Source organism: Equus caballus, chromosome 26 (genome assembly GCF_041296265.1).
Source record: "Equus caballus isolate H_3958 breed thoroughbred chromosome 26, TB-T2T, whole genome shotgun sequence".
Classification (NCBI taxonomy): Eukaryota; Metazoa; Chordata; class Mammalia; order Perissodactyla; family Equidae; genus Equus; species Equus caballus.
Window position 1 is genome coordinate 33154628 of NC_091709.1, and position 27125 is coordinate 33181752.

At 39.0% G+C, this 27125-nt stretch overlaps 2 protein-coding genes across 6 annotated transcripts in view; one reads left to right on the top strand and one right to left on the bottom strand.

The window, feature by feature from the left end:
- Positions 1 to 1234: 1234 nt before the first annotated feature.
- On the bottom strand, positions 1235 to 14857 carry CCT8 (chaperonin containing TCP1 subunit 8). Its single transcript, XM_001499539.6, has 15 exons — positions 14607 to 14857; positions 12091 to 12181; positions 11290 to 11369; positions 9737 to 9886; positions 9047 to 9227; positions 8873 to 8934; positions 7769 to 7906; positions 6693 to 6871; positions 5947 to 6013; positions 5787 to 5874; positions 5582 to 5697; positions 4960 to 5031; positions 4717 to 4881; positions 4263 to 4382; positions 1235 to 1457 (listed from the first exon to the last, which is right to left on the bottom strand). The coding sequence occupies exons 1-15, from the start codon at positions 14664 to 14666 to the stop codon at positions 1380 to 1382; spliced, it is 1647 nt and encodes a 548-aa protein (XP_001499589.2). The 5' UTR covers positions 14667 to 14857; the 3' UTR covers positions 1235 to 1379.
- A 38-nt stretch (positions 14858 to 14895) lies between these two features.
- MAP3K7CL (MAP3K7 C-terminal like) overlaps positions 14896 to 27125 on the top strand; it is a 97023-nt gene continuing 84793 nt past the window's right edge. For 2 of the 5 annotated variants that reach the window (XM_070252074.1, XM_023629985.2), the window contains exons 1-4: positions 14921 to 15209; positions 15620 to 15674; positions 18054 to 18142; positions 19500 to 19556. The gene's annotated coding sequence lies outside the window, so the exon portion shown is untranslated. Of the gene's footprint in view, positions 15210 to 15619; positions 15675 to 18053; positions 18143 to 19499; positions 19557 to 27125 lie in introns of all 5 variants that reach the window. The other 3 variants (XM_070252073.1, XM_070252075.1, XM_070252076.1) reach the window with 3 other exon arrangements.

Consider the following 27125-nt stretch of genomic DNA (forward strand, 5'->3'; position numbering starts at 1 on the left):
GATTTGAGAGTAGTAGTAATTGGGAGAAACACATAATTATTCTGATGCCATACAGTGTGCATAAGCTGGGCCTGACTGCACTTCCTTTGTGCAGTTGTTAACTGACCCAAGGTAGACACTCCTGGGACTCAAGTAATTGGGTACCAGATGCCCTTAATGCCAGCATGCCAGAGCAAGCCTGTTAACTGTCCTAATAAGTTGTTTTTACCCAAGCCAATCAGTGTTTTCAAGTTGCATGCAATCCTAGGAGCCTTAAGGATACCAAGCCTGTCTAAACTTCCTGCAAGGTTTTTTTTTGGTGAGGAAGATTGGCCCTGAGCTAACATCTGTGCCGGTTTTCCTCTATTTTTTGTATGTGGGATGCTGCCACAGCGTGGTTTGATGAGTGGTAGGTAGGTCCATGCCCGGGATCTGAACCTGTGAACCCTGACTGCCAAAGCAGAATGTGTGAACTTCACCACTGTGCCACCGGTTCGGCCCAAGGTTTTTCATTAGGATTTGACATACAGTGAACCCTAGGCAGGAAGTATCATTCCTAACACTTGTTGAGTTTATGTTAAGACCCAGTCAGCCATACTGCTTCCAAAATTCCTCTGAAATACCAAAAACAGTGTACAATTGCAAAGTTTTATTTCAGGACCTTATATAACCAACATACAGTGGCACCTGTCCTGTATAATCAGTTAATTTAACTTTTTAACAATGTTCTTTGCTTTTTCAAAACTCCTTACTGATTTTAAGGAAAAGTAAGATCTGCTTTATGAAAACTTTTTAATTCATACATGTTAGGAAATACAACTATAAATATATCACAAGTATTTTTGTACTTTCCTACTAGAATATAAGACAGCCATTCAACAAATCATTCATTACTAATTGAAACAAATCACCTCTAGCCTTATGTTTTCCAGAGCTTTGAAAAAAACACTCAAAATCTAGTTCAGGGGTTGACAGACTTCTGGTAGATAAATATTTTAAGCATTCCAGGCCATTTGGTCTGTCATAACTAAATTCTGCCATTCCCTTGTAGAAAGCAGCAGCAGACAGTATGTAAGTATATGAGCATGGCTATGTTCCAGTAAATCTTGGGTGCAGAAACAAGCAGCAGGCCAGACAGAAATTGGAACAGGCCCCTAATTACTTACGTGACTTGCCTTAGGTCCCACAGCTAATTTCATTAACAAGGTTGAGACAGGTCACTGAGATAAAAGAACAGAGGTCACCAGACTGAGGCTTTGGTAATAACATGTTTATTATATCATCCAGTCAAGGATACAAACACGAAACACTTCTTAATTTAAGGAGAATATGAAAACATCAGGCAATTACTAGAGTACTACTACAAATACAGCCTTCACCTACAGTAAAAATTAAGTCATTCAGTCGTTTTGGTCATCATCCCAGTCTTTCTTCCCACTTGGAGGCTTGGGCCCACCGGCTGGCTTTGCCATGATGATCTATGAAACAAAACAAAAATCCTAAGAGTATACCTACAAACTCAACCTTTAGAAAGAGGAAAGAATATTTTTCTGTGAGCTCGATTCAAGATTAAGCAGTCATCTTGACACTGCATGTGAAACACTGTAGCACGACTGTTAGCTTCCAGCAGTGCGAGAGTTTCCTGCTGCTTTTGTGGTCGTTAACAGCAACAAAATCTATACACATTAGTGAAGGGCATTCCAAGACAGGTACTTCAATAACCCAATGAGCTAAATGTGAAAAATATTTGCATGCATTACTGGCATAAATCAGTTTGGCACCTGATTTGCTATTTATATGACGGTCATCTTCCCAACCATCTCTATCCCAATTTCCTTGTGGTTTAGGAGCTTTAGATCCACCTGCTAGTTTTACCATTATAATCTAAAGTGGTTGATATATAAATATATATATATTAAGTTCAACACCGAAATGTTCTAGGTACCTATAAATGAGAACCATTCAAATGGCAAGAAGTATGTTTATAAACAAAACACTCAAGCACCCAATTCCCTGGTAACTCAAAAAAACAAACCAGGAGTCTCTAATTTATCTGCAATGCACTAAACCCAGCATTTTCCAAGTATAACCATCTAGCATTTTTACAGGATTTATGTTTAGGGAAAAAAAGGGGGTGGTGACAGCTTTGGGGTCAAATAAATTTCAAAGCAAAATGAAGCTGAAACTGAACTAGTTGGCTTTCCTCAAAGTAGAACCCTCAAATTCTAATATACATTCTGAATCTCAAAACTGGAACTACTTATTTGTTGCTTCCCAAATTTATATGATTAAGAGATCTTTCTGTATGCCATCAAGGGGTCTGGCTTGTATCTCAAGCAACACAAACTAAAACATCTTCACTACCACCTCCAATAGATTCCACACCCTTTTCAGAAACTTCAAGAAATCTAAACCTAAAATTCTTGGCATAACATTTTACTAATCTACAGTAAGTTCAAATTGAATTAAAAGCATTAAGTATAATTTTAGAACCGAAGTATAGCTTGATTTTTAAAAAAGTACCTAGAACAGTAGTTCTCAAACTTGAGTACATCATAATTATCAGGAGGGCTTATTTAAAACAGACTGCTGGGCCTCCTTCCAGAGCTTCTGATTCAGTGGGTCTGGGGTGGGGCCCAAGAATTTCTGTTTTTAACAAGTTCTTAGGTGACGGTGATGCTGTTGATTTGGGGACCATAATTTGAGAACCAGTGAAATGAATTTTTGAACAAAGATTAATCCAGCTCTACTACATCATCCAATGCCTAGACCTTAATTTGCAAGTCACTTTCCAGAATATATACTATACAAAATTACATACAACTATCTTAAAGCATACAAGCTTACAGAAACAAACTGGTTCACGTAGTGGGATAGGTTCTTCAGATACAGATTTTACATACAGGGTGCCAAGACCAGGGGCACATAACAAGGAACATCCTCACTCACCGTAAAACAAAAGACACCCTTCCCAGTTTAAAACCAAAATTCACAAGTGCCTTTCTGACCAAAGCACTTGTTATAATTATTGTCTTGCTTGGATAAGTGACATTCAAAAAGTTCCTCAGTTCAGAAACTTGCACTATTACAATTTCTGCTTACCTCATGCTTCAGGTTACTTAGCTTCCCCTGTCCCCTTCTATTTTAACTTGTAGGACAAACATTTCCTTAGCCTTCCATTATCTTTACTTAAAAACTCCAAAAACATATTCTTCCACTAAAAACTACCTGATACATCAATATAAGAACACCCTATTAACACACTGAGTACACGAACATCCAATTTCTGTTTATTTTATTTCCAATGAGTTGAAATGAGATATCCAGTTCCACTTTTGGTCATCTTGAGTTAAGAGTAAAGTTCTTGCTTTTACTGAGGGGAAATTAGTTTTGCTGTAACTACCACCAACTAGTCCTTGTTGTGCTTAGAATACATCTAATTTCCTTTCCATTAATATCTACCTATAACTTGCCTCTTCTAAGATTAATCTGGTGTGATTTTCAGGTAATGGATTTATACTGTTTCCCACAGTTACAATTTTCTATTCATTAATTAAAGATAAATCTTTGCTTAACAATCAGTTCTATAATTTCTAGGAAAATGGATTTAAGTTTACCAGAAAACATTAAAAAAAATTTTTTTTTTAAAAATTATGAATTCTGGTTTATCTCTTGAACCCACAATAGTCTTTACCACTTTTCCTCTGTCACAATTCCTCAAGAAAATGGCAGAAATACTATTATTTTTAACACCTTTAAGATCTTTCAGTACCTCAAGACATAATTTGTCACAGCAGAAAAAATTTCAAATGCCCTGCTCCTATCATCTTCACGGACAACTGGAGGCTTCCTTTTCCTTCAAGTTGGTGGTCTGCAATGTTTGCTTCAGGGCTTTAGGGTCCTTCTTATATTCCATATTAATATTATGTATTAAACTTCCTCTCTAGATTATTTGTATAAAGGGATTCTTAGGTGTAAAAAAGTCTGAAAACTATTAATCGATATGAGATTTTTTTTTTTTACCCATTCCAGTTTAAAAACGGCAAAGGTTTCTTTCACTGGAAAGATTTTCATTTCATATAAGCTGAAATATATTCTGTACAATTTAAAACTATAATAGAAGAAAAAAATAAAAATGTCTTGGGGGACACTTTAGCAGCTCTAAGAGGAAGGTAAAGGAATACTCCTTTGAACAGAATGAGAACTGCACTATGTTCTAGGAAACTACTACTGAACCATATGAAAATTAGTACTTTAAAGATCAAAATTTCACTTTCACTCACCTGATCCACTCTAAGTACAGTGATGGCAGCATTAGTAGCCAGTTTGATAGCCCAATATTTTCCCAGGTAAGTGTCTAGAATACCAGCTTCCAACATGTCCTTTACAGCAGGAACTTCAGCCTGTGAACACAAAACAATTTTCATTCTTTCACTTTAATTTATGTGAAAATGTTTATACTCGATAATAAAAATGCATGGCTCCTTAAATAGTACTAGCAAAGTAACTAGGCAAAAGTAATACCCTATACACACGGTAAAACAAAAGGTTACTAATAAAAACAGAAGGAAAACTAAATTCTTTATCAAATATTTGTAAAAGCTAATTGTGAAAATCATTTGCTTACAAATCAGAATATTTTCTCACTGACTTTTTTTAATACTTATTACTTCTGTTTTCAGGTTATACATTCACAAAGTAAAACAATTTACGCTCATAGTTTTTTTTTCCAAATACCTCAATATCAAATCCAACATTTTTATTTCCTTCTTGATGTACGGCGTAAAGTTTAGAGATTACTTCATTCGCTTTAACTCCAGAATTTTCTGCCAATGCCCGGGGAATAGCTTCAAATGCTTCAGCAAACTTCTTAATGGCATACTGTTCAAGTCCAGGACATGTCTAAAACAAAGGTGTGTGTATTACTGTATTTTATTCAAGCAAGAAGAAGAAAGTCAGTTTATACAGAGAAAGCCATACCTCTCCATATGAAGTGATCTGTTTGGCTAACTCAATTTCTGTTGCTCCACCTCCAGGTACGAGACGTTTATCCTATAATAAGTAGTCAAAAAAAGAAGGAAAAAAAAGTGATCACTAAGAAGCAGTTTGCAGTTTTCTAATCATCTGATTCCAGTCTGCCACCAGACTAAGAGTTTCCAATCAGGCAATGTTACTCAAATCCTAATTACAAATTTTATAAAAATGGAGTCATTTGGGCAAATTATCTTAATGTACATATGATATATGACAAGGGAGGACCAAAGTTTAAAAATTAGACCAGCACTATACCTTATCTGCATTTCCAGATATGGCACTAAGGATAGTGCTTAAGCAACATAAGGTAGATCAAAATCAAAACAACCATAAACTATCCCTTTAAAACAGGTAAAAAAACCAAAGTCTTGATTTGCTGTTTATTCCTTTGCATAATCATTCTAGAAAACTATCATACTCATCAGCAATGGACACTTCAGTCTTAAGTAAAAAAGGTGCTTTGCTTTACATAGGTCATTCATTTGGAAGTTCTCAATATTCAGAAGTCTGCCAACTGTTTTTTTGAGGGCTTACAAATTACTAAATCAAGATTACTGCTAATACTAACCCTTGTGAGAACTTTGAAAGTATTAACACCGTCGTCTACTGCCCTTTCTATATCATCCATCAGATTGTCTGTAGAGCCTCGAAGCACTATGGTAGAAATGGCACCATCTTCCTTTTCTGTGAATAAATTAAATATATTTGAGGGTTAAAAAAAACACCCCACACTTACATATTTTATCATTTTATACATACCATTTTATACTTACCATGCTTAAAAACCACCACCTGTGTGTCTCCAACTTCCGAGAGGTAAACACTGTCACAGTGTCCCATTTCTTTAAGGACAGGAGTTGTCTGTAAGAAAGTAACTGTTGTAATAAAAATAATCCATAGGTTCGACTATCCTTTAATGTCCCAAATACATACCAATCTAGGAAGAGCTGTAGCACCAACTGTTTTACATAGCCTTCTGAGATCCCATTTTGAGTTCAGCCTTTAAAAAAAACAAAACCAAGACCTTCAGAGAAGTTTTAATTCCATCAGATCCCATAATAAAATGCAAAGATTAAACAGGAAACTGTACACTGGTCCCCAAGTCACATTCTTTTTATCCTGCAGGTTCAAGCTCAGAATAGGTCTGGATTGCATTGTACAATCCATACAAAGGCATTTATGGCATTCTGGAATTGGGAGAGTTCATGTCTCCTTAGCTTGTCAAGGGTTTATCGTTCTAAAACACTTCGGGCAGTCACCTGTTCTGCGAGGAGGAGAGCTGTGATTTACTCTGCACATTAGAATAGGTGCTCGGAGAGGTAGGAATTGTGTTCCCCATGTGTTTATGGATTAAGTTATGTTCCTCATCCCACACTCTAGCTGACAGTATGCACCAGGTTGTGTCTGCTCTCTTAAGCTATTCCTTTTGCCTGGAATGCTGTTCCCTCTCCGTGTTCAAGTAACAACAGCTATTGATTGGTCCTTCAGCTCTCAGCTTAAATGTAAGTGTTCTCATAGGTATTTCCTGTCCCCCTAAGTAGGTCAAGTCCTTCTGCTATTTGATCCAATACCTTATACTTGCCCTTTTTTAAGTTTTCCTGATGTGCTTAATTTATCTGTTTAGTGTTACATCACCAAAAAGCCATTTACGTTATAGGTTAATATAACACAGCTCTTACCTCACCAACATGATATTGTATTTGTTTGCATAATGAAGAGCCATGTCCGCTACTTTGCCACCTGTCACTATGACATTTGCACCGCTGTCAGCAATAGCTTTGACTTGTGCATCCATGAGATTTTCTTCTCCCTTACTAAAATTCATTAATTCTTCAGCAGTCTTTATCAATACTGTTCCCTACAGCAAAATAAGCAAACATTCTCTTTAAAACCATTTTACTTCTTTGGTGTTCAAAGTCACAGAATAAGATTTTAGTGAAGAATTATGTTAAAGATTTGGGAGGAAATATTAAGATAAATATGCATGCATTATGAAGCAGAATACAAAATCTATATGAAATTAATAGAAACTCAACTAGCTCCTATACAGCTCTACTCCCCAAACTGATGCTCTGTGACAGGCACTTTGGTGGAAAAGTTGGGGAAATACTGTAATTTTAGATACGTTGGGCAGGTGTCTTGGCATTTGTTCTTTGACAAATGTCAACTAGTATACCAAAACAACGTTGTTCTCAAACTTTTTCTAAAATGTAGACTAAATGACCAACCACCCCTGCTACCCTCAAAATCTGTGAAACTTAAAACCATCAACAACTCGGATTTTAATTCTAGGGACGAAGTCAGAATTGACCTATAAACGTAACCTTCAAACTTCATAACACGTATTTTTAAAAACAAACTTATCAATTTAAAATTTTATTAGCATATTTTTGTTTCAGGATGCTACAGAATCTCAACATTTCTTTTAGTATTTTAATGTAGAGCATATAAGTGCTCATATTCTCTTCAGTGAGCATTCTACTGCTGAGTGTGTAAATTCTACCAGAAGTCAGTGACTGTATATTGGAATATAAACAATATCGTCACCATCTAATGTTTCAAATTTAATATTTAGTATTTGAATTAGGTCTTCAAAGAATATGAATCTGATTTTAAAAAATAGGATCCTGCAGTTTTCAATAATTATGCAGTGTTCACTGAGTTAAGAGCAAAGTCTATCTTGAGACTTTAGAATCATAAAACAATCTGAAAGGGCAACCGCTATAGCCTTTTAAAGATTCTGAAGTCTACGTACCTTAGTTTCTGTTATCATGCCATCAAAAGGACAAGAGTACACCGCTATTTTTGCATCTTTGACAGATGTTACATCACCTTCAGTTTCCTTCTTAAAAACCATGCCATGCAATACTGAAGAGGAATGGATACCAGAGCCCTAAGGAGTTGAATAACAAAATCATCAGAGATCTCACGAAAACAACATTAGGGCTAATTTGCTGATTCTGCATGCACCAAAAATATCCTTTCCTAAATAAAGTAATACGCCAAGGCAGTGACTGGGGATAAGGAGTAGGGTGGTAGACACACACAGCACAGCAGTCTACTCAAGGAAGGAACCACTGTGGGAATGAGCCACTGTTATGGAGGTGGAGGAGGGGGTCCTTCAGTGTACTCAGAAGAACCAAAGATAGCAACTGCTCTAAGCCATTCATTCACTCATTCACCAAGTACTTGGTGCTGATGTACCAGGCACAGCCATCAGTACTGGGGACAGAATAGGAAACAAAGTTTCTGATCTCACAAGCATACTATTTAATGGGGAAGGGGCGACCGTACACAGAGGGAGTCAGAAAACACACAACATACATATAAATACACACCCACATAGCTAGCACAGCTGCTTATGGAAGCCAAACTCAACTACACTAGCAAATGCGAATGTACAAAACCACTACAATGCTAAGTTCTACTATATCAAGCACATACATTTTTATGAAACATATACTCTTATTTCAATACTAACATTAAAGTATGAATTTCATTATTGTAGAGCAACAGGACAACTTCCATCCCATTCAGAAATTGCCTTCTAAGCTTATTGGTATAATTTAGCATAAATGAAGAACGCAAAAAATTAATATTTTGTCTATGTACTATTCTCATCCTTCATGCTGTCATGGAAAAAAGATGACTCTACAAGTAGATAATGTCAAACCCTTTAAAATTTAACAGGTACCACAACCTAGCAATATTGAAATATTATAAATAATGCCTCAAAAGGCAGCAAAGTCTTAAGTGTCCAAAACCTGAGGTAAAATTTAGGTTTAGATTAACACTTTTTTTTTTTTGCAAAAAAACAATTGACCTATCTAGATAATGTTAATGCATTTTCTAAACTTACCAGAATCTTACAAACTCTGATGTTATCAACATTGAAATGGCCGGAATCAGGAAAAATAGATACTGTTAAGAAAATGAGACAGATCAAAAGATATCTTGGGACAACAACAAGAACATCTTACTCATGTTAAGACATTTTTATTTTGGATCTTTTCATTTACTGCTATTTACTCACCACATGCCTGAGCAATAAGCTTGGCCAGAAATGCTTCGTTACCATATTGTTTACTCATTACAGAGGTATGAAGTAGAGATGATACTTCATCAATATCTCGAAGATTTTTTGCAGAACAACATACCAAATCAGGAAGAATCTCATGGGCTTTTCTGCAGGCGATTTCATAACCTTCTATGACCTTAAATGTAAAGAGCAAAAGTTTATTTCTTCGAAGAGATCACTTTGACACAACAAAGCTTACTTTGGTAACCAAATGAAAAGGGATATCGATTTTCAGTATAAAATGAGAAGGTGTACTTCCAGAATATTCATGGCAGAACCTACTAGTTAAAAGTGTATGCTTTGGTGACAGCTCAAATTTGAATGCTAACTTTGTTGCTTACTTGCTAAAACATCTTGACTAAAATTTTCCAACTCAACTTTCACTTTCCTCATATAAAATAAAATGGGATTACTCTTAATAGGCCTTACTCATACGGTTCTTGTAAGGATAGAAGGATATACTGCAAGTGAAGCATATGTACTACAATGCCCGGCACACAGTAAACTGCTCAATGTTAGCTGTTACTATGATAACGATTCTTATTTAAGTTTGAAGCAATAGGGGTGTGTGTGTACATATATATACACACAGACACATACACAGGCAAAAATTAAATAGGAGTACATTATAAAATGAACACTTGCCTCTGAAACTGACAGGCCAATTCTCAGAAGCTCTTCAGCTAATTCCAGAAGAGCTCCAGCAAATACCAGAACAAAGTTTGTGCCATCTCCCACCTCTTGCTCTTGCATGTGAGAGGCCATTACAATCATTTTTGCAGCAGGATGCTGTACCTGGTAGAAGGGGTTTGAATTTAAATATCAAGTTAAAACATGTGATCCTCAAAGCAATATAAAGTCATTCATTTCCATTCTTCTTAAATTAATACACTGCACTCTGCCTGTGGGCCAGGTAACTCCATTCGATCACACTGCTATAGGCTACTCACAGCGTAGCCACAAGATGACAATCCAAGTCCCTCTAGGCCTACCAGCACAAAGGCATCACTACACATGAAAGCAACTTCCAAGTGCACCTTCTTCTGATGGCCAGTCATCCATCTCCATACTTAAGGTTGAGAACATTATTATATGTGCACTAAATTAAAAACAAAGTAATTCCAACCACTATGTCTAGACTTTTTTTTTTAAAAAAAGGCTTCAGGAGAGCTAAGAGACATCATTTAACTTGGTCATGAGTCTCAATTTCTATGTATACTTTTATTGTAAGGGGTATCAATTGTGGTTTAAAAAAAGGAACTATAAAAAAATGTTTCTTCAAAAAAATGTACCAAAATTGTTTTTTTTTTTTCCCTTAGGGATTTAGATGCTGGTTTTTTGTGTGTTTTTTAGAATTGAGCAACATTAGAGCAACAACTGATAGCAGTGAGAAAACTAGAAGTCGACACTACGGTTTTATTCTGAAGACAGTATCCTCATCACAGCTGACTAACTCTTGAGAACATCACTGCATGTAACATTCATGGTCACAGTGAAAAGTCCCTCCGCAAACATCATGGGGAATTAAATTTTTGTTCAATACATATTTTTAAGAATATATTGTTATATAAGAAGTTAGAGAAATGTTAACAGATTTATAAGTTTCACTTAAAAGGATTACATTCTGATAGTTTAAGAGCTAAGTTCAGGAAAACTCCTGAGGTGGAACATATCCATCAATTACAAAGCAGCTAGGCGAGGAAGGGCTCTGTATGTTGCTCAGGTCTCACACCTTCCATTACCCTGCTGGCAGTATCTATTCTATAGACTCTGTAACATCAAAACTACAGGTGAACCAAGCAAAATTCCACCAACTGATTGTATCATCTTAACAAAGCCAGTGGTTTGACTTTCTTTTTTTAAACCACAGTTTTCAGTATCAGCTGTTTCTGCATTATGGAATAATTCACTTCAGTGTCACACTCTATAGAACAAGACAACATATTCAAATTGGTATGATTATTAGCAAAGACACTTTTGTCACAACCAATTCCTCCATAAATTAATAACTCAGGAGATTTTTTTTGAGTGGCTAACACGTTAAAGAGAACTCTATAATTACGAAAATCTGTGTAAAAAATTTTCAAGTTGAAAAAAATAGTCCCTTATTGTCGAATCTGAAATAAGAGGTTTTTTCTCTGTTAAAATATACTCAATTTCTGGTGTCACCAAAATATTTCTTGGCTTTTTAAACTTACTTCTAGCTCTCTTAAAATAGTCGCTGCATCATTTGTCACAAACAGCTTCTCCAGGTGGTTGATAACCATTTTGTTCATTCCTCAAAAATAACAGAAAAAGAAATTCATTACTCAAATCCTTTGCCAAATACCCAAGAAAAATTTAGTCAAGAAATATAAATTTGTATCCATTTCTTAAAACAACTTTGCAAGAACTCAACACATACTAACCTGTTCTTTAAGATTCTCTCATAGCCCCATGGCTTTTCCTGACCACATACTCCTATTATTTTCCTTTCTAATCTCCTATAATGTTTTCTAGGGAGGATGCCAACCTCATCACATTTTTTGTTCAATAAAAATAAATTATATTAAAATGTACAAAGACCAAAATAATTTACTCAAAAGTATATTTAGTTTTTTGCTTACTCCCTAAATCTATATCAATTCATTTGATGGTAGCAAGCAAGAGAGAGTTTTCTCCCTTAAATTATAATGTCACTTTACGTAAAAGAACTGTTCACCATTTGTCACAATGAACATTAAGTACTATCTCAATAATAACAGCACCATAATTCTTCTATCCTCTCAACAGGATAAAAAGTAACATTTTGATTCCTATTTTTCTAAAGAGATATAGGTTGCCAATTAAAAACTGGAAACACTATACTGGTGTCACTGAATGATGAAATAACTTTCAAAGCCACACTATATGATGGCTAAAACTGTCAATTTAAATATAATATCCTCAGAACAAGCTTGAAAGAGCTAGTACACAAAGTTCTAGTACTGGATCTTTTAAAACGTGAATTTAGAAGTTACCGTTTGGTCCATATGCCGTACGAGTTGTCTGGGCAAGCTCCTTGCAAGCCTGTATGTTCCTGTACACAGCCTCTTCTAATCCTGAAAAATGCTGTAAAACAAAACTTCTGATTAGACAGGCCAGTGAAAACAAGAACTGATTCATCTGTAAAATGGAGGGAATAATAAGAGTACCTACTTCACTGGACTGTTGACTCAATCAAGCAAGATTTATGTATGGAAAGCATGGTGCTTGGTATTCAGAAATGATCCATACATTTGCTCACTAGTTGAATGAATAAAGCACGACAATTTTAGGCACCACAGGTACCTACTTATATATCAAAACACAAAGCCTATAATTTTTTTTGATGCAGTGAAAAGTGCAGGAAGAGTGCTAAGACTGATTAGAGACAGCATATGGAGCCATTTCAGGTACAAACACCTTTTCAGAGTTTACCAGGACCTTCTGACAAAAAGTTGAAATGCAGTATGAACTTTTTCTTACTGTGTTAAAGCCTGAGCATTGTAAAGCCAGCAGTCCCATGTTCACTGGGAATTCCCACTTAATATACCTGTCCCCAAACTCTTTAGGGACTAAAGTGTACAGGCTTTTGAAGTGCAACACAATTCCAATGTGTACCTATTGAAAACCTGCTGAATCGCTTGCTCACAGTACTAAAATTCGCAAATTTTACACTGGACTTTTTTTTAGAGTTGGGATTTACCTGTGGCCTCAGATAGGTTTCATGAGCATACTGTTCATGTGAACATTTTTCTAGAGCTGCTTTGCCCAAAATAGTAGCCAGTGGCCACATATGGCTATTCAAATTTCAAGTAATTAAAAATTCAGTTCCTCAACTGCACTAACCACAGTTCAAGTGCCCAGTAGCTGCATGTGGCTAGTGGACAGTATATGGGACAGCACTGATACAGAACACTTCCATCACTGCAGAAAGTTCTATCAGTCTGTTCTGGGGTATAAGGCGTGGCTTTTATAAGATAGATAAGAGGAACTGTGATCCTAAGAAGGTTAAGAACCACTTTAGAAGCAGCGTCTTCATCGACAAGGGACAGACTCTTCCAACAGCATTTAGTCTGATCTCTTGGCTTATACTCTTATATCCTCTCGCGTCCCCCAGGAACAGCCCTCTGATCATCAATCAGATGCCATCAAACCCTTCAGTAGTTTCCCGTCACTCTCAGGATAAGAAGTAAATCCCTCCTCAGGGTTACAAGGCCCCATATGTTTGGCCACTGCCTAAGGCTACTGTAAGTTCATCTCTTCCATTCTTGCCTTCCCTCGGTGACCTTCAGTACCATCACCTTTCTTACTGCTTCCTTTTAACAGGTCAAACTCATTTTACCCTCCGGGTCTTTGTACTTACTGGTCCTTCAGTCCAGGACACTCCTCTCTTTAGTGTTGGCTGGTTCCTTCTGTCACTCAGAAACCGAGCTAAGAGTTCTTCCCTGAATATCTTATTTAATTGTTCTATCTACCTTGGACCCTTGCCTTTTTTTGGAGGCAGTCTTTCTTTCTTCTTGCCATTCTCTCCCACAGTACTGTTTATTTCCTTTGTCACTACTTTAAATTAGCCTTATTTATTTATTATTTCTGCTTCAGGAGAATAGAAACTACGAACAGTTTTCAGCCTGAATTTTTAAAGAAAAAGTAACCAGTAGATGTCATTTTCAGCCAGTTTGTTTCACCAACATTTACATTAAACCCCGATATTTATTTAGTATACTCGTGTTATCCCCGAAGTGCATCCTGCCAACAAGAACCTAGTTCCCTAAAACTTGAAGTATTTTTAAAAATTATACTCTTGAAATTACGTTCAAGACCTGGCCATAAAACAAAGCAGTCTCATCAATTCAGGCCAGGGTGTCACTTATCTGCGAGTTACACACGTAAGCTGGACAGTTACGACTTAAAGGTAGCACCTTTGGTAAAATCTCAATTTAAAGATGAGGAAAGAAAGACTCTGGTGGGCAAGTTTTACAAGGTAGCTAGCCTAAGTTGAGACAAGAGCTCATTTGGGTTGTAAGTGATGTTCGTCCTACTATAACGCACTAGTCTGCGAACTAAGCGCGGAACCCTCTGTTTCTCATTTGGAAGGAAGGTGCCAAGAACCGGCCCTTGCTCCTCGCCTCTCCCCTCGGATCGCCCAATCCTCGAACTGTGTGTCAATCGGCTCGGCAGTCGCCCAAAGCAATCTCACCTCCCGGTTACTGATGCAGGGAAGATGCACAAGGGCGTTACGCTTGCCCAGTCAGTTAGCGCAAAACGGGAATCCTGCGGCCTTGCCCCTCACCCGCCGCCTCTGCCCCCTCGACCCTCCCCGGGGTCGGAGAAGGACGGAAATGTCCGCGGGCCTCGGCGGCCAAGCCCTCCCGAGAACACCTCCCTTTCCAGAACCTTCTCTTCCTCCGACTACTGTCCGGGGAGCACGCCGGGCGCGTTACTAGGCCCTGCTCCCTCGCTGCGGCCACCGCAGCCCTGCGCCGGCTCTCCCACCTCACCCTCCCTTCCTCACCTTCGCTCCTTCCTTGAGCATCTGGGCAAAGCCCGGGGCCTTGGGGACGTGAAGCGCCATGACCAGTATGCAGAGAGCCTTCACGCGCTCACTCAGATCCGGAGGCAACGAGAGGGACGCACAGCCTCCTGGGAACGCAGCGTGCCGCGGCCTCACGCCCCTCCTCTTTCCCCAGCGGGGCCCGCCCCTTCCTCAGCCGCCTGGTCTGAAGCCTCGCGAGAAAGAGCAGTTCCCGCAGCCCAGACTGGATTGACGATCCTCGATCAGGTCGATCGATCGGGCCGATCGCAGATCGCGCCTTCGGTCGTCCGGCCGACGCAGGTGCAGGCGGATCACGCTGTTGTGGCTGGTTCGCGACTGCGCTGTGGAGAGTCCGTGGACGGCGCGTTACATGTTTCCATTTCTGATCTAGAAGGAACGCCTGTCTCCTAAAATTAATTTCCGCTTAATTTTCCAGACCCACTGGCAGCGTCAGGGCAGGTGTTCCCTTTTTTCCTGAGGCAGAGCATCTGCCGTCATCCCCCCAAAATCTATGGTTGGGCGTCTGCTCTGTCTTGGGCTCTGTAGGAAGCGCTGGGACCGGAAGGTGATAAATTAAGAATTGTAAGGATAACTAAGTACTGAGTGCCCATATGTGTCAGGGTCTGTGTTATTAGCTTTACGTGCGATATCTCAGCGAATGGTCAAACTTAGGGGTGAACTATTATCTCCATTTGATAGAAGCGGAAAGTGAAGTTTACAAACGACTATGTGTCCAAGATCCTAGGGCTGGGAATGTTAAAAAGAGGATTCCTAGCCAGATGAGACCCACGGCGAAATGCACGTTCTTAACCACTGTTGGTAGTCCTCTTTTCTGCTTTTTCCTGGAAATATTTCTCTTTTTCTTTCCCAGAATCTTTTAAAACCTGATCTCTGTCTTCCCGCGTCAACACGTGGCTGATTTTAAAAATATGGAATGGTCATAGAGCACTTTTAAGAATAACTACACTGAAAGCAATCCACTTTCCTTGCAGAAAATACGGAAAACGCGAAGCAGAACGTTTTGCCTCCACTTTTGTTCTTGAACAGGTGCAAATTACTTACTTTCTTTAAATTGGGACAGATTTAGTATGCCATAAAACTGAAAGGGGTTAAAAATGAGAATTGATAAAATTTAATTAATTAAAAATGACTAAGGAATCAAATCTTGATAAGGACCATGGAAAATTAAACTTGAGGACAAAACAATTGATGAATCAAATTTCCATGCAAAGTTTATAATAAAAAATTGATCTAACATTAATTTTAATCCATTAAAAAGGAAATTGAAATCAATTAAAATCTTCTGTATGGTAATTTGTCAAGAAATTAAATTGATTTAATTACTAAGAAGAATGCTTTTTAGATGAAAATTCATTAATTTTGTATTATTTGGGTTAAACTGTGTATTCATAATTATAGGATCAAAATATCAAGGGCAAAATTTTCATTGGATCCAAGTAGTTGGTCAAATATTCCTCAACCGGAAAAGAAAAGAAACACAAATCCTTACTGTTGCTGCAGGCCTTAGGTTCCGGTCCCTGCTTAGCTCACATGTATCTTCCTCTCTGTCTTCTGGCCATAGTAGCCCGAATAGTTGATCCTGTCTTTTACCTCTTCTGCATCAGGGGCCTTGCTTCTGCTCTTTTCTCTAGGTAGAGTGCTCTCCCATTTCCTTTTGGCTGAGTTAATTCTACCTCATAAACACACACTTTCATTAGAAAGCTTTCTGTGACTCCCAAGACGTTCCCTGTTAGTCACTTTCCTAACATCTGTCCTCCTTCAAAGCACTTATCACAGCTGTAATGACAAAATTATTTGTATTCTTTGTCAACCAGTAGGTAGGTGCTGTATTGCCATCACCTGTCACTGGGCATTGCGTGGGGTAAAGTCTCGATAAATAGTTGTCGAATGAATGAATGGATGACCAAATGGGTGTCTGGAAGGGGAGACCAAAGAATTGGGAGGTGTGGTCTCTGTTCCTCTCATCCAGAAGTACATGCTGTAAAACTAGAGAACATCACAAAGCAATCGAAATGGTTTGATTAGGAGTTTGCAAAAGGCCAAGAAGGCTACAGGCTTCTGCTATTTTGATTCAAGAGCCCAGGACCCTCGTGCTAGGTACCAACTGAAAATATGACCTCCAGCGTCCAGGGGAGAGCCAGGGCCTTGTGGATGGGGAGTGTCTGCCCCCTCGCCCCCCCATTCAGGAAGAACTGCACTCTTGGGCTGGCGATGTCTAAGCCAACTCAAGGCTCTGATAAGGACTCAGGTCACCATTTGTTTCCAGTGACTTTGTTTTTCCCCACTTCTTTTGTTTGCCTAAAGTTTTAACTTCTGTACTTCACAATTGTTTTAATGTCTTTGCCTCATCTATATATTTTAATTTATTTGGTATTCTTATTTAATTTTACCGACTCCCATCAAATCTTTACTCTTCTGACTTTTCTCCCCTCCCCCATATGTATTATTTATTTCATGTTACAGTATCATCCTAGTTTTCACTATTTTTCCATCAAAATTTAATTCTTTTTATTTGACTTTGGATTTTTATGACTCGTTTTGTGTTGGCTTATTGTCTAACTTCAATTTCTTTTTTTGTGAAAATCTCTTAATTTTCCTTTATAAATTTAAAGTTTTTCTCCACGTTAATCAAATTTCTTTGGACTTAAGGCAACCCCTGTTCTCTCTTGGAGTTTGGAAATAGTCACCAAAGTGAAATCTGAGTCAGGCGACTGGGATTCAAAGCATCATGGACTTTGGAGGATATGGCTTAGTGTGAAAGCCCAGACATTCTTGTCCCTGATTGCTGCTTTGCCCTAAATTGGAATGGCGAAGCAGAAAAGAGGACGATAGACTTTTTAAGGGTTAACTTCGTGTAAGCAAGAAAGGTGACCCCATGTCAGTCACCCACCAAGCCAGATAACTCCCTCCAATTGGAGGGTAAGGAGTGAAGCAGGAAGCCAGGAGGATTGGGGAAAACCAATAGAGTATGAAGAAGTACTCTTCCAGTGTAATTGTTATTTTTGTGTCTTAATTTCCCTGTAAACCTCCCATTCCTAGCCTTCTATGTGTGGGGTAGGGGTGAGGTCGGGGGTTAGATTGGGCCTCAGACTTCCATGTTGATCCCATAGCTTCGTGAAGTTTCTGTCAAGAAACAAGGCAAGGTCAGGGCCAACTCCTGACTGATTTGGCTGGTAAAGATATAGTGAGCCACTTTTAGAATCAGACAGTTTATCACTTACATTGACAATGAAAGGAAGATGGCCAAAGGTCCCAGCTCCTTGAGGTCATTATCCCACACATCAAAAGAATAACACTGAACCAGAGGACGCAGGAGACTGTAATGCAAGTTGTGGGATACCCAACTGCTGAGGAGCTAACTCTGGCCTTAGCTACTCAGTTTTATATTCTGCCTCTCTACTGCAGGAGGGTACGGCAGGATGATCCACACCTCATCAGAACACTGGAGATGATGAAAAACTGCCTCATGACAGCTTCCTAAAGGGCATAGGGAGGTAAGAGGGAAATGGCCTCAGAGAAGCTCTTCATAGGCCTCCCATCCACTTGCATTCCAGGAAGATCACAAGGCATTCTGCCAAGACTCAGATTAGCTTGGGGCAAGCCTTTGCCTGCACGGTCTGTGTAGAAACATGCAAAGTTGCCATGGCACCATGGCAGAGCCATTCCACTAACGGATCTTGGCACTGTTTCTCCTTGTGGCTATCCTCAGATGGCTTACTCTAGTGATGTTCCTTGTGCTCAGGCCCGTCTTGCGATTCCATTTGGATGCTTACCCTTCCTGCCCGCTCTTGTAAGGTAGTACTTTTCCAGCCCCATGTTGCGAGAGATCTCACACCCTTTGGTTATCCTTGATTATTTCCTGACACGTATAGAATACTGGCATCCTAAAATATCAGCAAGACAATATGTTGCTGAGACAAACCTGACAGCTCTATTCTACTGCAGTCAGAGGACTATTTTGTCAGAGTCTTAGTAGCATCTCAGTTGGGGAGGGGTGTGCAAAGTTAGGATATTTATAAGTTTTTGAAGTCTGGTTAAGGAAAGTCTGTCAATGCAGAAGCATGGGAGGTTTGAGTAAAGATCACGATATAGGATTGATGGGCACAGCAAGGTAAGGATTTGGAGGCAGTGGGTTCAAAGAGTCTTGGGGGTTCATGAAACTGTCATTTGATGCTTTCTCTTGAAGAGTTGTTGGATCTTTCAGGAAGCTTCTGGAATGAAAAATATAGTTATTTTCAACTTTTGGAGGGGGGGCTCAGGAATATTATCCCTGAGCTAACATCTGTTGCCAGTCTTCATCTTCTTTTTTTTTTGCTTGAGGAAGATTAGCCCCAAGCTAACATCTGTGCCAGTCTTCCTCCGCTTTATACGTGGGTCCCTGCCACAGCATGGCTGATGAGCAGTGTAGGTCCCTGCCCAGGATTTGAACCTGCAAACCTGGGCTACAAAAGTGGAGCATGCTAGTGGGGGGAGGGCAAAAGGGGTGACTAGGCTTACATGTGAGGGGATGGGCTCACTTAGTTTTTGGGTGGTGAACATCATGTAATCTACACAGAATTCGAAATATATTACAATGTACACCCGAAAGCTATATAATGTTATAATCCAATGTTACTGCAATTAGAAAAATTTAAAAAAGAGGAAAAAAAAGAAAGTGGAATGTGCTGAACTCAGCCACTACATCATGGGGCTTGCCCTCAGTTATTTACAACTTTTATCTTCCTGGGCCAGTGATTCCTAGAATAAAGTTATGCTGATGGAAACATTGGAATAGTAAAGTCATACTAATATAGACAGCAAGCTATGTGGGTGTAGATGGTTTCAGTTGTCACTCTTGACACTTTTTTCTAGGGACAATCAAAGAGGATCTTCTCCAGATGATTGAATCTCCTGTGAGCTCAGCATCAGGTACGGTATCTTGGTCCAGAGAACCTGTGTTCCAAATACTGGTGTGGTGGAGGCCATGTTTAGATTCAGAAGAGGCAGCTAGACTGATGCTGAGCACATAGAGGCACATGCAGATTCGCTGATATCAGTCCATACGCCACGACCAATATGTCTATTTTCTATTTTTGGTTGTTTAGCTGAAGGTTGTTTTCCTTCCAAGAATAAGATTCCTCTACTAGAATATGGCATAATTGGGGCCTAAAAAAAGGTTCTTATATTACCTTATGTTAAAAACCTCAAGCAAACTTACTCTGTTTATTCTGGCTATGTTAATCATTTGACTGCAGGAGGCCTTATAGCTAAGGTTTTAGGTCCCTCTTTTCCTAGTTATAGGGAAAATATTTCAGAAGTAAGGAGGTGCTAGTGATGCTCACATTTTTCAAACTTCTGGTGGGTGGAGGATGATGGCCAACAAACACTCTTAGTCAGCTCAGGTTCCCATAACAAAATAAACATAGACTGGGTGGCTAAAACAACAGAAATTTATTATCTCGCAGTTCTGAAGGCTGAGAAGTCCAAGATCAAGGTGCTGGCAAGGTAGGTTTCATTCTGAGGGCTCTTTTCTTGGCTTGTAGGCAGCCACCATCCTGCTGTGTGTGAGGTCTCTGATGTCACTTCTTATAAGGACGTTAATCTGATTGTATCAGGGCATCACCCTTATGACCTCATCTAACCTTAATTACATCCTTACATCTCCAAATACAGTTACATTAAGAGTTGGGGTTGCAACTTATAAATTTGGGGGGAACACAATTCTGTCCATAGCATTCCCTATTCTCTTAGGAATTTTTTTGTCCTGATTAATTTCTCTGATAAATCAGATGAGATTTGCCTTGATGCATATATTGCCCTTATCAGACCACCTGCTGTCTGCTTGGGTATTGGGCCACATTTCTGTCATCTTTGGATGTTCACTGATTCTGTGAACCCCATAGCAGGAAGAACCATTTGAACACCTAGCCTGGTAAAAAACAGATGGTGACGTGCCTCAAACCTCAAACCGTTGAGAGAGAGAAGATTAACCTTCCCCTCAGCTACTTCTATGGGGACCTCAGGGACATGTTGAGTGGTAAATTCCTCCCCAACTTCCTTTGCTTATGGAGTCTGCTCATTTTGAATGCTAACACACAGGATAAACCTGGAGAGTTCACATAGGATAAACATGGGAGCAGTGGTGTGTGAGTTAGGCACTTCAAGCTTGCAAGGAAAGGAAATTTACCTGCTAGGATCACTGTAGAGGGTGTGGTTTATTAAGGATTATAAAAAAGTAAGAAATCGCACAACTGTCCCCAGAGCCAGCTAACTTTTCTTGGATACCGCCATAGGCTGGGCGTCTCTGAGTTACCATTCTCATAGTTTAGTTTATCTCTGTTTCTATGGCTTCTACCAAAGTGGCATCTGCTTCTCTTCACCTCTTTCCACTGCTGACCTCTTTTTCTTCTCCCTACGTCTTAGCTTTGGCTTGCTTCCTTTTCTCTGTATCTCTCAGCTTCCCCGCCCCCTCAGGTGGGTCTCTGTGTGTTTCAGTTTTAAATATCCAAGAGAGAAGATCTGGTTGGTTCAGTTTATTGCTATCCAATGAAAAAGTCCCCAGGTTCTGCTGAATCCTCAAGTCAAGGATACCACCAGCCTCTATGGCTGCCTTGGCCTAAGTAAGAATTCTGGGTACACTCAATGGTGACCAGGAAGCCAGGATCATCTGTAACCTTAGTGTAAGGAATGCTTTGTGACTGTTTTGTCCCAAAGTGAGTTATGAGTGTGGCCCACATTCAGAGTTTCGTAAGTAGTCTAGTCAATCTGTTCGAGGCTATGCTGTGTTTCATAGCTCCCTTAGAATTTTCTGGATGAAGGTAAAAATAAAAAGATATGAAATATATTATAGTTAATCACTCCCTGTTTATTACCATTCTGAGAATGGAGATCTTGAACTGGCTGAAAGTGATCCTTTTCCTCTTATTTAAATGTTGGCTGCGTTGCTGTGGTTCCTATTTGTGCCTAGCATGATTGAGCTGTTTAGAGTATGAGAATGAGGAAGGTGAAATGGAGTCAGAGACATTTAAATTCTATTGGTGATGCCTTAGATCGCTGGAGAATGATGAAATCTCTACCTTAGGGCACTTGAGACAGAAGTTTCCCTTCAGCTTTTACGAATGGATTGTTGATAAACTAGAACGGTGTTCATCAGTCCCTCTTTTAGTAAAATTGGGAGTTCCTGCCATGGTTCCTCTGATGGACTTGCTAGACTGACTCGCTTGTCCTGTATTACAGAGGCCAGAGAGTGGAAACTGTGTTTCCTAGGTTCTCTTGAAGTTCTGGTTCTGAATCTAATAAGTCTCCACCAGTTAGATGCCTTCATGTGAGGGTTGGAAGGTGGTAGGGAGACAAGGTCTATTTTCATGCTTCTTTGGTAGTTCTGCCAGCGAGCGGAGTCATTAGAGGACGCATTTTTGGCATCACTATTGCAGTAGTTGCTCTGTGTGGAGGGGCAGCTGAGGAGATGGGGACAACTTCCTCCTCCTGGCTTCTTGCTCTCTAGATCACAGCTGTGAGGGTGTGTTCTTGATCTCAGGCCATCCAGCAGTGACTCCTGATTCTCTGTCTTTCTGATCATACAGAAAATATGCCTCCCAAGGAAGGGCAGTTCTGTGACATTCAGGATTTATTCCTGGAGGCCCATCTTAGAGCTGGCTTCTCCATCCCACAGTGGGTTTTTGAAGCATCTGATTCTTTGTAGTAAAACCATTTCTACTTGTAATACCTAGAGTGGTTTCTGTTTCCTACGTGGGACACTGATTGAGACAATTCCTGTGTTTATGATCGTTAGGAAGCTGAGAACAGTCATGACCAGGCTTGTGAGCTAACATGTGAGATGAAATTCAGAAGTCATTTAGGGTCTTGCCAAATCCAATTTTCACTCTTGATTTTCAAAAATTTTTGGTTTTTAAAAATTAATCCCTTGTGGCTGGCCTGGAACTGAGAATCAGGAATGATTTTGAGACGAACCTGATGAGGAAAATTGAAGAAGCCCCAATATTGAGCGAAATGAGAGACCCCCTTTTCTCAAATTTTTAATTTGAGATAAAATGCTTCTCTCTAGTACATGCAGGAAACATTTATTTTCATAGTCTTACTGATTAAAAAGTTCAAATGAAAAGTTACCTCGTGAAAATTTTCTGTTACTAAAATTGTTTATGGTCTGCTGGTAGCTGGCCTTTCCAACTTTGCTCTGATGGACCAAAGTATGTATATCTCCCACTTCCCCCACTTTTTGAAAAAAAGATAAATCCTCCACTCTTTTCAAATTATGGATTTATCAGATTACTGTTTTTTTCTTTTAAACATTTTAGCTAGTTTCCCACGACACATTGCAAGTCTGGGTTTCTCAGGCCAATATTCTATGCAAAGAGCAGGCTTTTGACAAGGCTGTTCCACAGTAAATTACTTTTCTTTCTGTATATTTCATGCAAAATCTTTCATGAGCAAGACATGACTGTTCACAGTTTTATTGATCTTTACTCGGTATTTGACTCTGTGGATAGGAACCAATTGTGGGCTAAACTCTACCATAACGAACCCAGTCCTGATTCTTACGTAGAATTTGCATCTTAACACCGGTGCCAAGATTTGGGTGTGGAAGAACAGTCTTCTGATCAATTAAATAATTATGTAAAGATGAGTGAAACAGGCATGTTTTGACCCTTTCTTTTTACTTGTTTCTTAGTATTCAGTATTACTTTTGGATGAGCTAATTGACTCTCCCCTCTCTCCCATTAAGAGTAAAAGTAGCAAGTTTCATCTACTAATAATATCAAGCTCCAGAAATGACTTTGTCAGCGCTTGGTCCTCTTTTCTAATACTGCATAAAGGAATGGCTTAAATTCAGGTGCTGTAGCAGTTAGCAAGAACAAACCACTGCAAAACTGAGTGGCTGAAAACAGCTGCTTGTTATTTCTCACAAGCCTGGGGCTGGGTGGGCGCTTTGGTTCACCTGAACCAGGCTTTGCTGTATTAGGCAGGGGTTGCTTTTGTATCTGCACTCAGCCGATGGGTGGGCTGGGGAGTGGTAGGTTAGGAGGCCTCAATGGGGACAGTTCAGCTTTGCCTCACCTGGTCTCATCCTCCAGCTGGCTGCCTGGGCTGGTGCTTGTGAAAATGGAGGGTTCCAAGAGAGCAACCAGAAATGTGCAAATACTGTGTTGAATTTGCTACTATCTCATTGACTGAAGTAGGTCACACGGCCAAGTCCAGAGTCAGTGTGGGCAGACAGAATCAAATTGTGGAGAGGCAAAGAAGCAAGAAAATTGAGGACAATAGTGCTGTCAATCCACCATAGCCACTCAAACCCCAATCATCCTTTTTGGCAAGAATTTTCCAACACTCATTTGCTTTGTATTCAACAAGTCCACTCAGGGAGTTATTTTAGGAAACTATCCAAACGAATTTACCTGGTAGGATTTATTAGAAAGCAATATTACTTAAATTAAAATTTTCTTTTGATACTTTACTGAGATTTTTTTTTTCTTGAACCACAATAAACAACTGTTAATATTTGTATTGAAAAGACTGAGGCTAAAAATGAGTGTGATTGTTCTTTCTGTTGTAGAGATTTGTGGTCTTACTTTTCCATTTATTTATATTTTGAAATTAATTCTGAAATTTTTGGAAGGCACGACATTGGTCCTTTCTAAAGGAGATTAGGCATTTGCCTTTGTTAGTTCCTCAATTTTCTCTGCCTTACTCTACTACGCAGAATATCTGTGCCCTGGATTCTAGTTTGAAAATATAACTTTTAACCATCTTTCACCTAATCTTTATCAAAGCCTAATTGCAAAAATTTATGTTTGAGGGAAATTCTCTGAATATTATGCAGTACACTCTCATTTAGAATAAATTTTGTCCTTGGATCAAGCCAGACCATCAACGTTCTAGTTCTTTGGAGAATTGAGTTTGACAAATTGCATTTTGGTATCACGCCATTGTTGTATAATAAGGGATAGTAAAAGGGACAGCCAAATGTAGTGGACTGTTGTCTCTACTCTAGGCCAGATTTTGTGGATGTCAAACATTTCATTACATGGTATTCTTCTTATATGACCTGTGGGGAAAATTACCTCATCATTCAACCATTGATTTTATTTTGTGCCCTCTAAGAATCTTACTGTTTTGTATCTCTCTTAAACTTTGAGCCAAATGTGTAGCCCAGCTCTACCAAATATGTAATATTATGGTATGATATTTCTATATACTGCTTACTACTTGGTTTTATTATTTTCTTGCTTATTCTTTCTTATTCTGCCCAGACTATCTCAACCTAAAAAAAAGAATCCTTATTGATTTTACATGTTTTTATAAACCACATAAAATCCTTGATGGAATGAGGAGAGGTATATACATATATATATATATGTATACATGTATTTTTTTTGCTGAGGAAGATTTGCTGTGAGCTGACATCTGTGCCAGTCTCCCTCTATTTTGTATGTGGGACACTGCCACAGCATGGCCACCAACGAGTGGTCTAGGTCCATGCCCAGGAACTGAACCTGGGACGCTGAAGTGGAGTGCGCCAAACTTAACCACTAGGCCACAGAGCCAGCCCCATAAATATATTTTTTGAAGTGCTAGTTTATGGATTTACACATGGTTTGAGGATGATTAAAAAGGTTAGAAACCTGCTTCAGAATGATTTTTTAAAACTAATTTAGGAAGAGGAATTTACAATTTTTGCTAGAAATACAACCACACTATAAGTAGCACAACACCAAAGCATAAAACAAACTTGAGACTTTCTTCCATTACTATACATCGAATCCATTAAAAACAATCGGCGAAATAAAGAATTATTGTAAAATTTTTTTCCTTAAGGTACACACACTAATTGATTCATATAAGGTGGTCCCTGGGGCCAGCCCCAGGGTGGAGTGGTTAAGTTTGTGCGCTCTGATTTGGTGGCCCAGGGTTTCACTGGTTTGGATCCTGGGCATGGATATGGCACCGCTCATCAAGCCATGCTAAGGCAGCATCCCACATACCACAACTTGAGGGACCCACAGCTAGGGTATACAACTATATGCTAGGGGGATTTGGGGAGAAAAAGCAGGAAAAAAAAAAAAGAAGATTGGTAACAGTTGTTAGCTCAGGTGCCAATCTTAAAAAAATAAAAAAAGATGGTCCCTGATTTCTTTTAGGTACTTGGCCCATCAGCTAGTACTTATTTTTGTGGTTGGATTAGTAAGGATGCTTGATGGTTCAAATGCTTGTTAGTTATCGTCATCTTCACTTCTCCTATTCTTAATGTTTTGGCTATTTTTATTACAATAATTTCCACTAGGATTTTCATTAGAGTCAGTCATTAGTCTCAGGGGAATAAAATTAAGAAAGGATCTATGTGTCTATTTATGTAGTGGTTGGCTAGAGCAATTACATTTCCTCATTGCTATTTGATTTAGCTATTATCTGTTTCTTAACAGATCTTCACTCTTCTGATTCTGTGCCAAATTGCACCATGGAGATAAATGTTAAATCACATCAGGAATACTGATGAAAGAGGGTGATGGCTACCAAAAATCCCTTCCAAAAGATCGTTTCATCCCCCTACGGCATCATACAGGGATTTTTTTTTTCTGGGAAAGATTCGCCTTGAGCTAACATCTGTTGCCAATCTTCCTCTTTTTTTTTCCTTTCCAAAGCCCCAGTACATAGTTGTATATTCTGGTTGTAGGTCCTTCTAGTTCTTCTATGTGAGCTGCCGTCACAGCATGGCTACTGACAGACAAGTGATGTGGTTCCATGACTGGGAACAAAACCTAGGCTGCTGAGGCAGAGCACACTGAAACTTTAACCACTAGGCCATCAGGGCTGGCTCATCATATAGGGATTTTTGACCACTTAGGAAAATAGTCTAACAATAGTTAGAAATTAACTTTTTGGGATGAATGAGAAAATTTATTTAGAAATAAGAGATACAAGGGAATATGTTTAGAAAATGTAATAATACACAGTCCCTTATCTCAAGATGACTCTCAAACTTTGCCAAAAAATTACAGAGGAAAAAGGGGAAAAAAGACTAGCAGGGGAACTACTGACGTCTAAGCTTGTGCACTTTCTTCTCATTCGAGACGTGGAATGACTCTTAGGCCCTTACCTAGAGCTTTTGGATTGAGAATTTCAAAATAATGCCACTCATTCCCACAACCTTTGTAGTCTGGTGTCTCACATAGAGCCATGAGAACAGGTGTGGGAACACACAAGATAAGGACAGTCAGACCTCCTGATAATAGCACGAAGTGACAGACAATAGCCAGACGAAGCCCTGACAGACTCAAAGGAGACTTGAAGAACTAGAGAATCCTAATTGAAGCTATTTAGTGAAGCCATTGCACGTATCAGAGTTTTCCATTTAAAGTTGGTCATTGGCTATAAAGAAACAAAATACATCATGATTCTTGCACCTTGTTTAAGCATTCATTGAATACATAAAATACATTTAAATTCTACCAAAAATGTTGAAAAATTTCAAGACATCTTTTG